This window comes from Syngnathus floridae, chromosome 5 (assembly GCF_059516105.1).
Source record: "Syngnathus floridae isolate MCC-2025c chromosome 5, RoL_Sflo_1.0, whole genome shotgun sequence".
NCBI lineage: Eukaryota > Metazoa > Chordata > Actinopteri > Syngnathiformes > Syngnathidae > Syngnathus > Syngnathus floridae.
The window spans coordinates 14,626,615-14,641,093 of NC_142417.1; the positions used below are offsets into that span (position 1 = coordinate 14,626,615).

The following is a 14,479-nucleotide window of genomic DNA, read 5'->3' on the forward strand; positions in this document are numbered from 1 at the left end:
ATTGGGAAATGGGTGGTGGGGGGCTGTATTAAGTACTTCTATTGAAGAAGAAAGATTTGAATTATGGATACATGTTAGGATTAGTTAATTAATGGACTTCATAGCAGCTCTGAGAATATGGAATTCCACGAGGGTAGTAAATAACACCGAATAGATGTTTTGGTGTCCTCGGGGCTGCTTGAGGGAGGGGGAGAGCAAGAGTTTCAAAAGAGTGAAGGCTAGATTTTGACTCAGGATATGTGTTGCAACCTAGAGGTGCTGAAGGATCAAGGTTTTATTATTTGTGAAAAGATATAGTTTCGGTGAGGGGAACATATTTGTCATTTTTATGCATTTTCTGTAATTATAGTTTTTGTTCAGGCCCGTAGGTTACAGTTGAAGTGGCTGGTGGTGTCATCTGGAAGCCCAAGAAAAAAACAAAACAAAGCTACTGAATGATGTCTCTTCATGTAACCTCCAACTGAACTGGGAAGTTAAAGCTACCGAAATGAACAACGTAGATGTGTCTTTCCTTTTGAGGGTGCAGCATATGCAAAAAGGACTTGGTTAAAAATGGCTGTTCCAGTATAAGCTATAGTTGTCACTGAAACCAATCTTCTATTGAACGCATACTGACTGGTGGCAAATGTCAAGGCTGAATCATTCCATAGCACTAAGTCACCCAGTAATCCTCATGAAACTCATCAGACTTCTGCCCTTACTGCTGGCATCCATTGAGAGTTATCATACAGTACCATATTTTCCGGACTATAAGGCGCACCTAAAAACCTAAAATTTTCTCAAAATCCGACAGTGCACCTTATAGTCCGGTGCACATTATATATGGACTAAATTCCTAAATTTAAACTGGCCCGAAGCACTGTGTCATAAAATCAATCATAAGTGGCCCGCTGAAGACTATGAATCATGAATCAAAAAGACTATGGATCATTATTTTGTGATTATAAAGTAATTTGTTGCGTCTGAAGTTGAAATAAAAAAGATAAAATGGAAAACGATTTGATTTGGATTAAAAATCTGACATTAATGGTGCGCCTTATAGTCCGGTGCGCCTTATATAAGGACAAAGTTTTAAAATGGGCCATTCATTGAAGGTGCGCCTTTTAGTCCGGTGCACCTCATAGTCCAGAAAATACGGTACATGTGGGCTTCAAGCCAGACAACAATAAAATAAGGACTTCAGAGATCTGTAATGTCGGTATTAAGTCAAAGAAACAAAGGTCAAAGTGCAAACAGAACACTTGAAGACCAATGACTGTAATACTGCACCAATGCTTGCTGTGTTAGTATTTCAAAACCACCATGTCATATACTGTAAATAGAATGTCACTTTGTAGATTGCAGACCTCCACGAAGGCTTAAGAAGAAAATAAAGAGTTCCATATTTTTCTGTGAAACAATAGATAGCTGTATGCACGTGCCCAGTCAGCCCAAAGAGACTCACAGATCTGGTGGAACACATTCAGCACGTCCCAATGTGCATTGACCTACATTGAATTTCAGATTTCTCCTGAGCAGCAATAATAACTAAGCCCCTCAACGTCTTGAGTTCTTTCCCTCATTTATGATTTGGGGTTTCCCTATTTTACTTTGAGGTTTTTAATCTTCGAATGAGTCCAGGTCCCGAGAGCCCCTATCCAGCCTCTTTTCGGCATACCCTGATTCCTACACACCTGATTCAAATGATCAAAACAGGCCGACATGGGCAGCACTGGTCTAGTTGTTGCAGCAAATGTTTTAGAAATTACCTGAATAGAGATCACAGCCCAATTTGATGTGAAATCTTCACAATTTGTTTCCCTCCCGCTCACTGTGTCTTCTGTGCTTGAGCTGAGTGCCACCATCAAGATGCTTGTAATTATCTTGACAAAGCCAAATTGTTGTGGTTGTCACATTTGACATGGCCGTTTTCCCTATAATTGCTATTTGGATGCCAGCAACACCTTTGGCAATCCTGTAATTGGGGGTCGGGGAGCTGCTGTGTGTGCGCAGGGCAATCAAAGCGTTCAGCATGAGGATGAGCTGAAGCGTCAGCAGTTACACATAAACACAGACTTTAAGGGAAGACGGCAAAGCCATAATTACACTGCCCCCGACACCATGTAGCTCACATAGAGGCATATAAAACAATGTGTTGTGAAGCCTTAAGAGGAATCCATGTTTCTTAACCCAGACAGGGAGAGATTTATTTTCCCCCTCCCGGCTGAAAAGTGACTTTTGTAATTTAACATGGCCTGTTGATATATGGCGTACCCACAGTAGAGGATAAGGTGTTTAATGATGTACGGATTGACAATAAATGTTTTCCAGCCTGTAATGCAAATTCATTGATCAAATTTGATCTGCGAGCAACCCTAGTCATGTTGGGGGTATTGGCATGTCGGAATTTTTTGAAAGTGACAAAATAACCCCTAAAACATAGATCCCTCTGCCAGGCCTGTGCGTGAAATTTTTCACGTTTCTTGAGCAGTTAACATGTGTTGCTCAATTTAAATCTAGGGGAAATGTACAACTTGAGCTGCTTTATTAAAATCTATAATAGTCTGTGTGTGGAAGGTTTCATATGTTCTCACACATCTTTAGACCCTCAAAATCAGCCACATATTTAGTGACGAACAGTGTATCGCTACGGCAACAGTGCTCGACTAAATGAAAAGCTTTGTTTAAATCTTTACAATGTCTAGAAGGAGTTCGTCAAACTATGACCTCTGTAAAAGCCCACATTTTGAAAGGAAATGAAGAACCTGAACCCTGTATATCCAAGGAACAGTACGAGGAGATGAGCAAATATATAGTCTCATTTGCCCTCTGGTTTTATTGAGAGGACATCACATTTGTTGACCTCCTGCAGTGCTGCTGTCTAATCTTATTAGGCTGAGCAGGATGTAGCTCAAAGTTACAGAAGACACACATTGAAAGAGGGCATCACACAGGCTCAGGGCAAAACAAAGAGAGTCAAATACGTTCGAATGTATTTAAGTGGTTAATGAACTTTATGCATCAATGACTCCTCCTACACGTGTGAAATTACGTGTAGAACTTGGTGTTTGCAGCATCTGCAGATCTGTCGATGTGGAGTGAGAATCTGAGAGGTGCCTTGAGGTGGCACGCATTCTCCTTGTCACTCGTCCTTTGATGATGGGAGAGGAAGTGCACGGTGGCAAATTCCCAGTGGTCCCCCCTGAAATGACAACAACCAGGGGCACTGAGGGCACATCCAGTCAAGCTGGATACAGCACCATAATGGACGTGTATGAATGCTCAATATTTAATGACCTGTTTTATGAACAGAGAGCGGACATGTGGCTGAGTAGGACTCAATTAAATCAAAAGAAAAGATGGTGGATGCCAGTTCTACTTGATTCTCTTAAAAGGCATATGAATGGTGCTGCACACATGCACGCATGCATGCACACGATTCATTGTATATTAATTATTATATTCTAAGATTTTTTTTTTAGCTCCAACTGTGCTTGAACTGATCAAAATTCACTACATATTTTTAGCAATATCAACACAACCAATCAATGCACCAACACGATTTTGGAGATTGAAAATACAGACTGTCCAACAGACACTCATCCAAGAAATGCTGCAAGTGCACATGCCAAGATGAGAACAGCACATTTTCAATGAGAAAACTGACTTGCGCGGATCATCAACTCAGATTTGGGATTTAGTTTTTTAAGTATTTTTTTTACAGCCTTGTAACTCCAATGTCATTTTGATTTATATTATTGAAATAGTTTTTTGAGTGAACTTTGAGCTAAAATGAACTGTTACAGTTTTTATTGATTGCGTTGACCTGTTTAAAGAAACTGAGAAGAAACTGGATTGACACAATTTTCCCACCGTTTCGCACGACAGTTAACACAGATGTCATTCAAGAAGTCCAAACTCCATTGTTTTAGCTGTGTTTGCATAACAGAAGCCATATGCGCCGAGCTCTTAGAAATTCCCTGATCAGTATGCAATCACTAAAAAAGGACCTATCTGACACTTCACAAAATGTTTCAATTTGTAATCAGTCTTTAGGCCTGTGTTCTTTGCAAGCATGGATAGAAGATGTCTAAGGCAGATGAGAGGTAGAGTGAGAGTAAAGAGGTAGAGGGGTCAGAGGAAAAGGAGTCCTTGTGCGAGGTGGAGGTATAGCTGGAAGGGTTCAGAAGAGACAGAAGATCACTTGTGGCTATCTCATACTCTTATAGTAGAGGCCTACTATAGAGTTTTGTTCTTTACTGTAAACGTTTTTTGTTTTTTATTTTCCTAATTTCTCACACAGTAATTGATTTTATTTTTATTTCCATGTATTTTCTAGGCGAATATTTAATTGGTCAGCCACAGTCTGTAAAAGGAATGTAATCTATGCAATTTGCATCAAAGTATAACTGATTCTGGATGCATTTTTTGCAAGAGTGCTAATTGGACTACAAACGGCACTGGCATGTAAGCTACGTGCAAATACGAATAGGCTGCAATGATAAGCAACGACTTACACAAGTGCTGTATTTTGTTGCCCATTGTGTAATGATTGATTGGAGGTGCTCATACAGTTGTGTCAAAGTTGAGTTGTTTAAAGGCACAATTTGCTTTTGTCCCATACTTTAAATTGGCACATAAGAACCTTTTGCAAACAAAATGTGTTATTTTGACTACCGTGGCACTGTTTAGGCCTCTGCCTTAACTGTTTTGAAAATGTGGATTTTGAGTTGACGGCTGTGTCAAAACAATCAATAAAAATTGTAATTGCTGTGACAAGATGATATTCATTCACCAGTCTTTATCTTTAAGTCAAAAGCTACGCTGATATCAAATTCAAACTGATACAATGTTACCATCAGCGAGCTGTTAGTCATTTCAATAGTTTACAACTTGAATTTTACTGGCACGCCGGCCAGGACCTTCTTATACGCCAATCTGTTGAAAAGCGTACTTGACTAATGTATACATTGTATATGTATACAATAGGATAAATTTATGGTTCAGGGGACTTTTCATTGTTTTTACAAAAAAAAAAAAAAAAAATTACAATGCCATTAAAACAATTGCATGTGTTTGCTTGGATTTTAATTTGTCTCTGACAAGTTAATTTTCTACATGAACTATTTCAAAGTTCAGTTCACATCTTTTAAAATAAACTATGTTCATCTTCCCAAACATGAAAAGTTCAAAGTTCTCCCCCTGATCAAAAAACGGTTGCTGCGAGCTGTTACCCTCTGGCTTTTTCAGTCATTCCATCCACGCAAGTGCTGCTATTACCTTACAATCTCAAATACAAGAGAAAATTGTTTGAGTTGTTTCTTTCTCTCATGAATTGAAACAAAAACATGACTGTGTCCCAGAATGTGCAAACACAAACAATCTGCTGTCGGTACCAGACTGAGGTAGGATAAAATAATGTACAAATGAAGTGCAAAACATTTAAAATAACATTATATTTGCTTTAACTAAATTTTTATTTTTTGTGAATGTATTATTTCTTAACCTGTTTGCCCAAAGAGCCAGAAAACGTTTATAATTTGGGACATAAAATTGAAAAGGGTGCAAAGCCCAAATAAATTACTAGAACAACAAAAACATCTCATGAAGAGTAATTTGTGGTTCAACACCATTGAGAGCACTACAACTTCTAAAAGTCCTGAATGCGCTCACAGCATTATTGTTGTTGTTTGCCAAGAAAGCCGAGTGGGGGGTGCTTATCACACGACTTTGGTTTTGCATCGACTCCATAAACACTTTGCATTTTGATGACATTTGTTGATGTCGGGGATTGCCAAATCCTTTTTCTCCCGCCTATTTAAGTCTTGTTTAGACTTTGTTAAGTGGGGTTTTATTTTAAAGTCTAAGAAGAGAAAACCTGGCATCCTTGAACGAAAGTGAAATGTCATTCAAAGTCGTTCATTGGTCCCAGAATGAGCTTGTTCGCAAAAATGTTCACGAAACAAAAATGCACTACTTTCATTTCACGTTCGTCCAAATCATTGAACGAAGTTCAGGCACAACAATGATGTTTAATAATTATTAAATACTTTAGTATCATCGTGCATTTAAATTGAGTGAGCAATGGGATTGTCATTTTCAAATGTTAGTCTTCTGCAAACAAGCTTTAAAACACAGGTGTCAAACGCAAGGCCAGGGGGCCAGATACGGCCCGCCAAATCATTTTATGTGGCCCGCGAAGACAAATTGTGCATCAAATTCGTGTCATTACTAGAATTGCAAATTGTCTTCACTTTTAATAATGTCTTTTTCTTTAAATATTTGACCAGTTTTTAACTCGTCTGATTTGAAAGCGAGTTATTTGTCAGTTTGTTTTGTAGCTTTTACTGTATATAATATGAGGTGCTCATAAATTTATTTGGGTTGACAGTCATAATGGCCCTCCGAAAGTAGCTATGACTACAATGTGGCCCGCGAAAAAAATGAGTTTGACACCCCTGCTTTAAAATATTCACTGCACATCTTCCCTGAGCCTCCACAATATTTTACATACTGTAACAGTGGGGCAAATGCGTTTCAATATTGATAGAGCATCATGGCTGGTGTGTCAATCAACTAGCTTGGCTTCAAACAAAAGACCTAATGAAAAGCTCTCAAATGCCCTGCAGCCCCGGGAGAAACAAATGACTCATGGAGTATTTAGTCAGGGTCTGATTACAAAGGGAAGATAGTGTTCCAAATAACACAGCTGTCACCCAGGTTTAAAGGCAACAAAGGGTGCTACCAAGACCCCCACCAAAGTTGTTTAAATAACTCACAAAAGATTTGCCATGATGTTTCAATAAGCCAACATGCTACTGGAAAAGTACAAGTAATGATTTGAAGTTTAGAATGTAGGTGGTGAAACAGAGTTTTTTGATATTAATGAGGTTTTTGATATTAATGAAGTGTCTCCCCTATCTTTTTACACGCACACACGTACACACGCACGCACGCACACACGTGATTTATTGAACCCCTTTTAATGCCATTAATTTATTATCATTATTATTAATACAATTAAAAATGTGTTGTTTAATTAGACGTTTTAAAAGTATTTTGAAACTAAGAATACTGGTTTAAATACATGATTCACTTGTAAGAGAAAAATATAAATATTGTCATCTTTTTGTAGGCTTGATTGTGTGAATTTTTGCAACCATGCTTTTTTGGATGTTTAAAATAAATATTCTTTTTATCTTTTATTTCTATTTTTAGCTTTTAGCTTTTTATACACCTTGAAATTATTACGTGACCAAATACACCAGAATACAATCTACCAGTCGATAAATCAAAAAAGAAACTTACAGAAAGGAGTTTGGCAGATACAATTTACTGAGAGGAATGACACAAAATCCCAGGGCACCTAATGTACAGTCGATGCTTCGGAGGGCTCATTTAATGACTTCCCCCCTGCCAGCATACCCTGAAATGTACATTAGTGTGATGGAAGACCAACACCTAACTGATCTATATCACTTTGAGCAACTGGCTCCAGCTCGGCTTCACCAGGATCTGGAAACAATGACAAGCAAAAAACTTTCAAGGGCTCTCTTATTCCTTGTCAATCAAAGGCAACATTAATTCTTAAGTTACTTTTTTTTTAGATACAGCAAATCAGAATGATCTAAATCGGCCAAGTATGTTAAAAATACGAAAAGAATAGGTAGAGCGCTCCCCCCCTGCTTTGTCCCTTTGAGTCACGGGTTCAATTCCCACAGTGTACTATTTTATTATTATTATTTTTCCACTGTATTGTTATGGCGGAGTTTGTGATCATTAAGTACCGTCCTTTTTACCTGCCGAGGGAATTTACTGCGATTCTGCTAGTCGCGGTATACATCCCGCCTTCCAACATCGAAGGCGACAGGATCGCGGCTCTTAGTGAACTGTACCAGGCTGTCAGTGAACAACAGACGGCGCACCCTGATGGTCTCAGCATCTTTGCTGGGGACTTTAATCATGCTAACCTGAAGTCTGTTTTTCCGAGGCTTCACCAGCATGTTGATTTTCCAACACGTGGTGACAGCTTCCTGGACCTGGTCTACTCTACACATAAAGGAGCTTTCAAAGCCGCCCCCCTCCCCCATCTTGGATTTTCTGACCATCTCACTGTTATGCTTTTGCCCGCATACAGACAACTGGTGAAAGCATCCAGGCCGGTTCGCAAGCGGGTGCAGGTGTGGCCTGAGGGTGCCTCTGATGCGCTTCGAGACTGCTTTGGCACTACTGACTGGGACATGTTTAAGCGGGCGGCCACTTGCAACGATCGGACAGACATAGAGGAGTATACTGACTCTGTTTTCTCTTACATCACGAAGTGCATTGATGATGCGACTCACTCAAAATCCATCGTCACTCGGGCTAACTGGAAGCCATGGCTGACAGGGGCTGTCCTCAGGCTGCTGAGGGCCAGGGACGAAGCCTTCAGAGCGGGGGATGAGGCTGGCTTGAGGACAGGAGGGGCCGACCTGTCCCGGGGCATCAAGGAAGCGAAAAGGGCGTTCTCTTGCAAGATTACCGCCCACTTCAAGGACAGCAGGGACGCACGGAGCCTTTGGCAGGGCATTCAGACCATCACGGACTCCAAGCCCGCGCCGCAGAGCTGTGAGGGCGACGTCTGTCTGCTCAACGATCTAAACCGCTTCTTTGCTCGCTTCGACGCTCAGAACAGCACTTGCCCGCTGAAGATCACTCCCCCTCCACACAAGCAGCCCCTGTGCCTCTCTGCCGACAGCGTGAGGAGGGCGCTTGCCGCTATCAACACCCGTAAGGCGGCGGGCCCTGACAACATCCCAGGTCAAGCGCTGAAGGACTGCGCTGGGGAGCTGACGGGTGTCTTCACGGACATCTTTAACATTTCCCTGCAGCAGGCCATCGTCCCTTCGTGTTTCAAGGCTGCCACCATCGTACCTGCGCCGAAGAAACCTGCTCCGTCCTGCTTCAATGACTACCGCCCCGTGGCACTGACGGCCATCATCATGAAGTGCTTTGAGCGGCTTGTCATGGAGCACATCAGATCCATTCTCCCCCCCCACCTTAGACCCCTTCCAGTTTGCGTACTGAGCCAAACGGTCCTTTGAGGATGCCATCTGCTCTGCCCTCCATGTATGTGAGATTGCTGTTTGTGGACTTCAGTTCTGCCTTCAACACCATTGTGCCACAACGACTCATCTGCAAGCTCGACAAGCTGGGCCTCAGTACCTACTTCTGCAACTGGCTTCTGGACTTCCTCTGTCAGAGGTCTCAGGTGGTACGTGTTGGCGACAAAATCTCCGCCAGCATCACGCTGAGTACGGGCCCCCCCCAAGGCTGTGTGCTCAGTCCGCTGCTCTTCACCCTGCTGACACATGACTGCACTGCAACCTACAGCGACAACCGCATAGTGAAGTTTGCTGACGACACGACTCTGGTGGGTCTCATCACCAAGGGCGACGAGACTCAGTACAGGTTGGAGGTTGACCTTCTGACTGCGTGGTGCTGGGACAACAACCTCCTGCTGAACGTCAACAAGACCAAGGAAATTGTTGTTAACTTTCGGAAGGGTCACACCCAACACCTGCCGCTGACCATCGACGGTGCTGTGGTGGAGAGAGTGAGCAGCATCAGATTCCTGGGGGTGCACATGAGTGAGGACCTCTCCTGGTCCGCCAACACCGCATCGCTGGCAAAGAAAGCTCAGGGCCGCCTGTACTTCATGCAGCAACTCAGGCGAGCAAGTGCTCCTCCGGCCGTCATGACTACATTCTACAATGGCACCATTGAGAGTGTCCTCTCCAGTTGTATTGCTGTCTGGGGTGGTAGCTGCACTGAATACAACATGAAGGCCCTGCAGCGCATAGTGAACACGTCTGGTAAGATTATTGGTGCTTCACTCCCCTCCCTTAAGGACACTTACACCTCCCATCTCACCCGCAAGGCGACCACGATTGTGAGTGATGTGAGTCACCCCGCTCACTCTTTGTTTGATCTTCTGCCCTCTGGGAAGAGGTACAGGAGCCTGCGCTCCTGCACCACCTGACTCACCAACAGCTTCATTCTCCAGGTTGCTAGGATCCTGAACTCTCTTGCCCCTTCTGCGTAGCGTCCTGTACTTTTGCGCTATATTCTGACTGTCTGCTGTATGCACACATTTTGCTCCTCTTATTTATTATGTTATTTATTTATTTATTATTTATTCATCTCTCTTATTTATTCATTGTTTGTGCCTTCTTGTTTTTACTTTTTGTGTTGTTTACTTGTATGTACGTATATTGTGTACTATGTCTTGTCACCGTGGGATAGTGGGAACGTAATTTCGATGTCCTTGCGTGTCTTGGCATGTGAAAAAATTGACAATAAAGCGTACTTTGACTTTGATGTTACTTTTCTTAACTGTGTTTACAATTTCTTGCAGCCAATCGAAAATTGTAAACAACGCTTTTCACTTCACCTCTGTAGGACCCCTTCAGCGTTTGTAAGCAATGTGGCATAATCTTAGGGGCGTGGCTTAACTGGAGGCAAAGCCATCCCGTGCGTTCACTTGGCAATGCAGGTTATCGTATTTCAACAAAGTGTTTATGTCAGAATGGTTTGCGAAATATGGTCATTTGAGTGAATATGTGAGTAAACCCACTCGACAATCGTAAAGGTTTATTTTTTTAGCGACTTGCTTACTCCATGGTTCATAGATGAAACTCATACAAAGTTATGCAGAAATCTTGAGCGCAAATGGCGAGCGACCACATTCAAGGTTTTTCGTCAGGCATGCACCATCTTGCAGAAGTACTAAGAAGCTCTTCTTTTAGCAAAAACAAATAATTTCTCTAGTCATCAGTCTTTTTAAGATGGACAACTGCATGGGTTTGTGTGGTATGTTACTATTTTTAGCACAAAGGTCAACTCCCTCTATAGATACCACAGTAGCTGTTCTACTAACATAAGGGTCAATTAATCCTTAGAAATGATATCGTCAGTGAGGTATTTTACCCTGCAAGATGTCAGTTCTCTCAGAGGTGGTGTTAATCTATCTGCCTTTTCTCTGGGTCATTTGTGTTTAAACCACCTTTGGGGAAAAGTGCTTTAGAATTTCCTTACAATAAAAGCAGCTATCTATTTTGTGTGATCACTGCCAGCCTTTTGTCGCTACTTTTCATTATAGCTTCACAGGATAATCTCTAAAGTTCCAGTCTGGGGAATTGAAAAAATGCGTGCCAGCAAGCTACTTTGTAGACAAAAGGAAAAGATCAGGTAAAATGGGAGGAAATAGTTTATAAATCATTAACCCATTATCCCTTTTTATATTAGCAGCCTGGTTTGGGTATGGGTGTGAATTTGAATATTTGTTTGCCTATTGTGATTGGCTCTTGAGCAGTTCAGGGTGTACCCTGCCTCTTCTTGGGATAGGTTCATTACACCTGCAACCCTGATAGAATAAGTTGTCAAAAGAATGAATGAATGGATGCTTGATGTTGGATGATGTTTATTTTAAACATCTCAATTTATAGTATGAGTAGCTACAGTATGGTAAAACAAAGCTTTAACTTTTTTTCCTGTATTTCACGTTTCCATCAAGAAATAAAATCAGAACAAGCCCTTTCACTTTCAAATAAAGTAAAGACTTAATTAATAAGTGTCCAAAGTTGGCAGCACTCTGTTATGGTGGTTAACACATCTGTCTTAAAGTTCTGAGGTTTGGGGTTTAAATCCAGATGGCAATCTTCTTTTGTAGATTCCTCATCCTCTCTTCCACTCTCCTTTTCTCCAACATTTGAACAACATTTAAATTGAATGAGTGCACACATTTTGCCACAAATGCTTGTGTAAACTGTGTTTCCCCATGATCCTCATGAAAATCAGCCCTTGCAGGAAATGGAATGTTTCCAAAGTCTCCACATTGCCTTGGATTCAAACAATCTCTCGACATGAAATACAGCAGGTATTAAATTTTTACAATGTAAAAACATTAATGGTAACATAAATAATGATTTATTGTGTTTTTCCATTGAAGTTTGAAAGCGTCCTCTGAGGATTTATGTATACAAAACACCAAATCACTAAAAATAAAAATTACATGATATTTTAAGGCTACGAGGACTATATATTATTTCAATAATGTTTAATCATATGTATCAACTTGCAGGATATGGCATGTTTTTCAAACTTTTTCTTTTGGGTCGTTCACAGTCTGATATTGAAACGCACAGCAGTAAGAACAATACAGTTCAATTACTTTAGTACAAATAGGGCTCTATATCATTCAGTGGAAAAACAGCCTTGTTGGAACCACAAATCAATATGACCCTCATATATCATTGAGCAGTGGCAATTACTTGTCTCATGCCTGTGTAAGCAGCAGTGATTCAGCCAGAGCTTGTTAACACCACTATTTGGCACACAACTGGAAATGAGACAGACAATACTTTATTCATGCTCTGCCTCTTGACAGATGAAGTAGACATTCTCTTTGAGATATTGCAGTTGATGTGTGTGTGTATGCGTATACATATATATGTATATGTGTATATATGTATGTGTATATATGTACGGATATGTGTATATACGTACGTATATGTGTATATATATATATATATATATATATATATATATATATATATATATATATATATATATATATATATATATATATATATATATATATATATATATATACACATATACGTACGTATATACACATATCTATGGCATGCCGTTCAGGAAATTAATATTTGAATATATTGAATGAACCTTGAATATATTGAATGAACTTCGGAATATATTGAATGAACCTTGAATATATTGAATGAACTTCGGAATATATTGAATGAACCTTGAATATATTGAATGAATTTCGGAATATATTGAATGAATTTCGGAATATATTGAATGAACCTTGAATATATTGAATGAACATTGGAATATATTGAATGAACCTTGAATATATTGAATGAACATTGGAATATATTGAATGAACCTTGAATATATTGAATGAACTTCGGAATATATTGAATGAACCTTGAATATATTGAACGAACCTTGAATATATTGAATGAACTTCAGAATATATTGAATGAATTTCGGAATATATTGAATGAACTTCGGAATATATTGAATGAACTTCGGAATATATTGAATGAACTTCGGAATATATTGAATGAACTTCGGAATATATTGAATGAACTTCGGAATATATTGAATGAATTTCGGAATATATTGAATGAACTTCGGAATATATTGAATGAATTTTGGAATATATTGAATGAATTTCGGAATATATTGAATGAACCTTGAATATATTGAATGAATTTCGGAATATATTGAATGAACTTCGGAATATATTGAATGAACTTCGGAATATATTGAATGAAACTTGACTGACGTCATCATTGCCGCCATCTTGCACATGCATTTTGTTGCTGCCGCAATTATGAACCAGTCAGCTCGCAATATCGTGTCAGCTATTCTTAGCAATGATGACATTGTCAATGCACTGGCGAGTGCTTGTACCACCCAAAATCCCCCGGAGACACATGCCCAGCAATATCATGCTTTGGACGAAGAAGTCCAGGCTGCTTTTAATCGGGGCGGTTTAATGTCAGACAATATTTTCACGGACCATATTCACGGCTCAACGTGCGGTTTAAATTAACCCTACCTATTCTTACTTCTTCTGTCTTGGGCCCTTTCTAGTGAACGGGCGTAGATTGTTGTGGGGCACTGCTGTGAGGTCGATGGCAAGCTGAGGTTGCGATGATTAACAGAAGCCTGGTCTGTTGTGCGCCCAGGTCTGCCCCGATTAAAAGCAGCCTGGACTTCTTCGTCCAAAGTATTATATTGCTGGGCATGTGTCTCCGGGGGATTTTGGGTGGTACAAGCACTCGCCAGTGCATTGACAATTTCATCATTGCTAAGAATAGCTGACACGATATTGCGAGCTGACTGGTTCATAATTGCGGCAGCAACGAAATGCATGTACAAGATGGCGGCAATGATGACGTCAGTCAAGTTTCATTCAATATATTCCGAAGTTCATTCAATATATTCCGAAGTTCATTCAATATATTCCGAAGTTCATTCAATATATTCAAGGTTCATTCAATATATTCCGAAGTTCATTCAATATATTCCGAAGTTCATTCAATATATTCCGAAGTTCATTCAATATATCCCGAAGTTCATTCAATATATTCCGAAGTTCATTCAATATATTCCGAAGTTCATTCAATATATTCAAGGTTCATTCAATATATTCCGAAGTTCATTCAATATATTCCGAAGTTCATTCAATATATTCCGAAATTCATTCAATATATTCTGAAGTTCATTCAATATATTCAAGGTTCGTTCAATATATTCAAGGTTCATTCAATATATTCCGAAATTCATTCAATATATTCAAGGTTCATTCAATATATTCCAATGTTCATTCAATATATTCAAGGTTCATTCAATATATTCCAAAGTTCATTCAATATATTCCGAAATTCATTCAATATATTCTGAAGTTCATTCAATATATTCA

At 39.9% G+C, this 14,479-nt stretch overlaps 1 protein-coding gene across 2 annotated transcripts in view; it reads right to left on the reverse strand.

The window, feature by feature from the left end:
- The window catches only part of zmat4a (zinc finger, matrin-type 4a), a 96,101-nt gene that overhangs the window by 7,776 nt on the left and 73,846 nt on the right, over positions 1 to 14,479 (reverse strand). The window contains exon 7 of one of the 2 annotated variants that reach the window (XM_088376731.1): positions 3,028 to 3,181. The exons of the other annotated variant lie outside the window; for it this stretch is intronic. Within the exon in view, the coding sequence (XP_088232857.1) occupies positions 3,028 to 3,181 (154 nt within the window). Of the gene's footprint in view, positions 1 to 3,027; positions 3,182 to 14,479 lie in introns of those variants that run through there. 2 annotated transcript variants of the gene reach the window in all.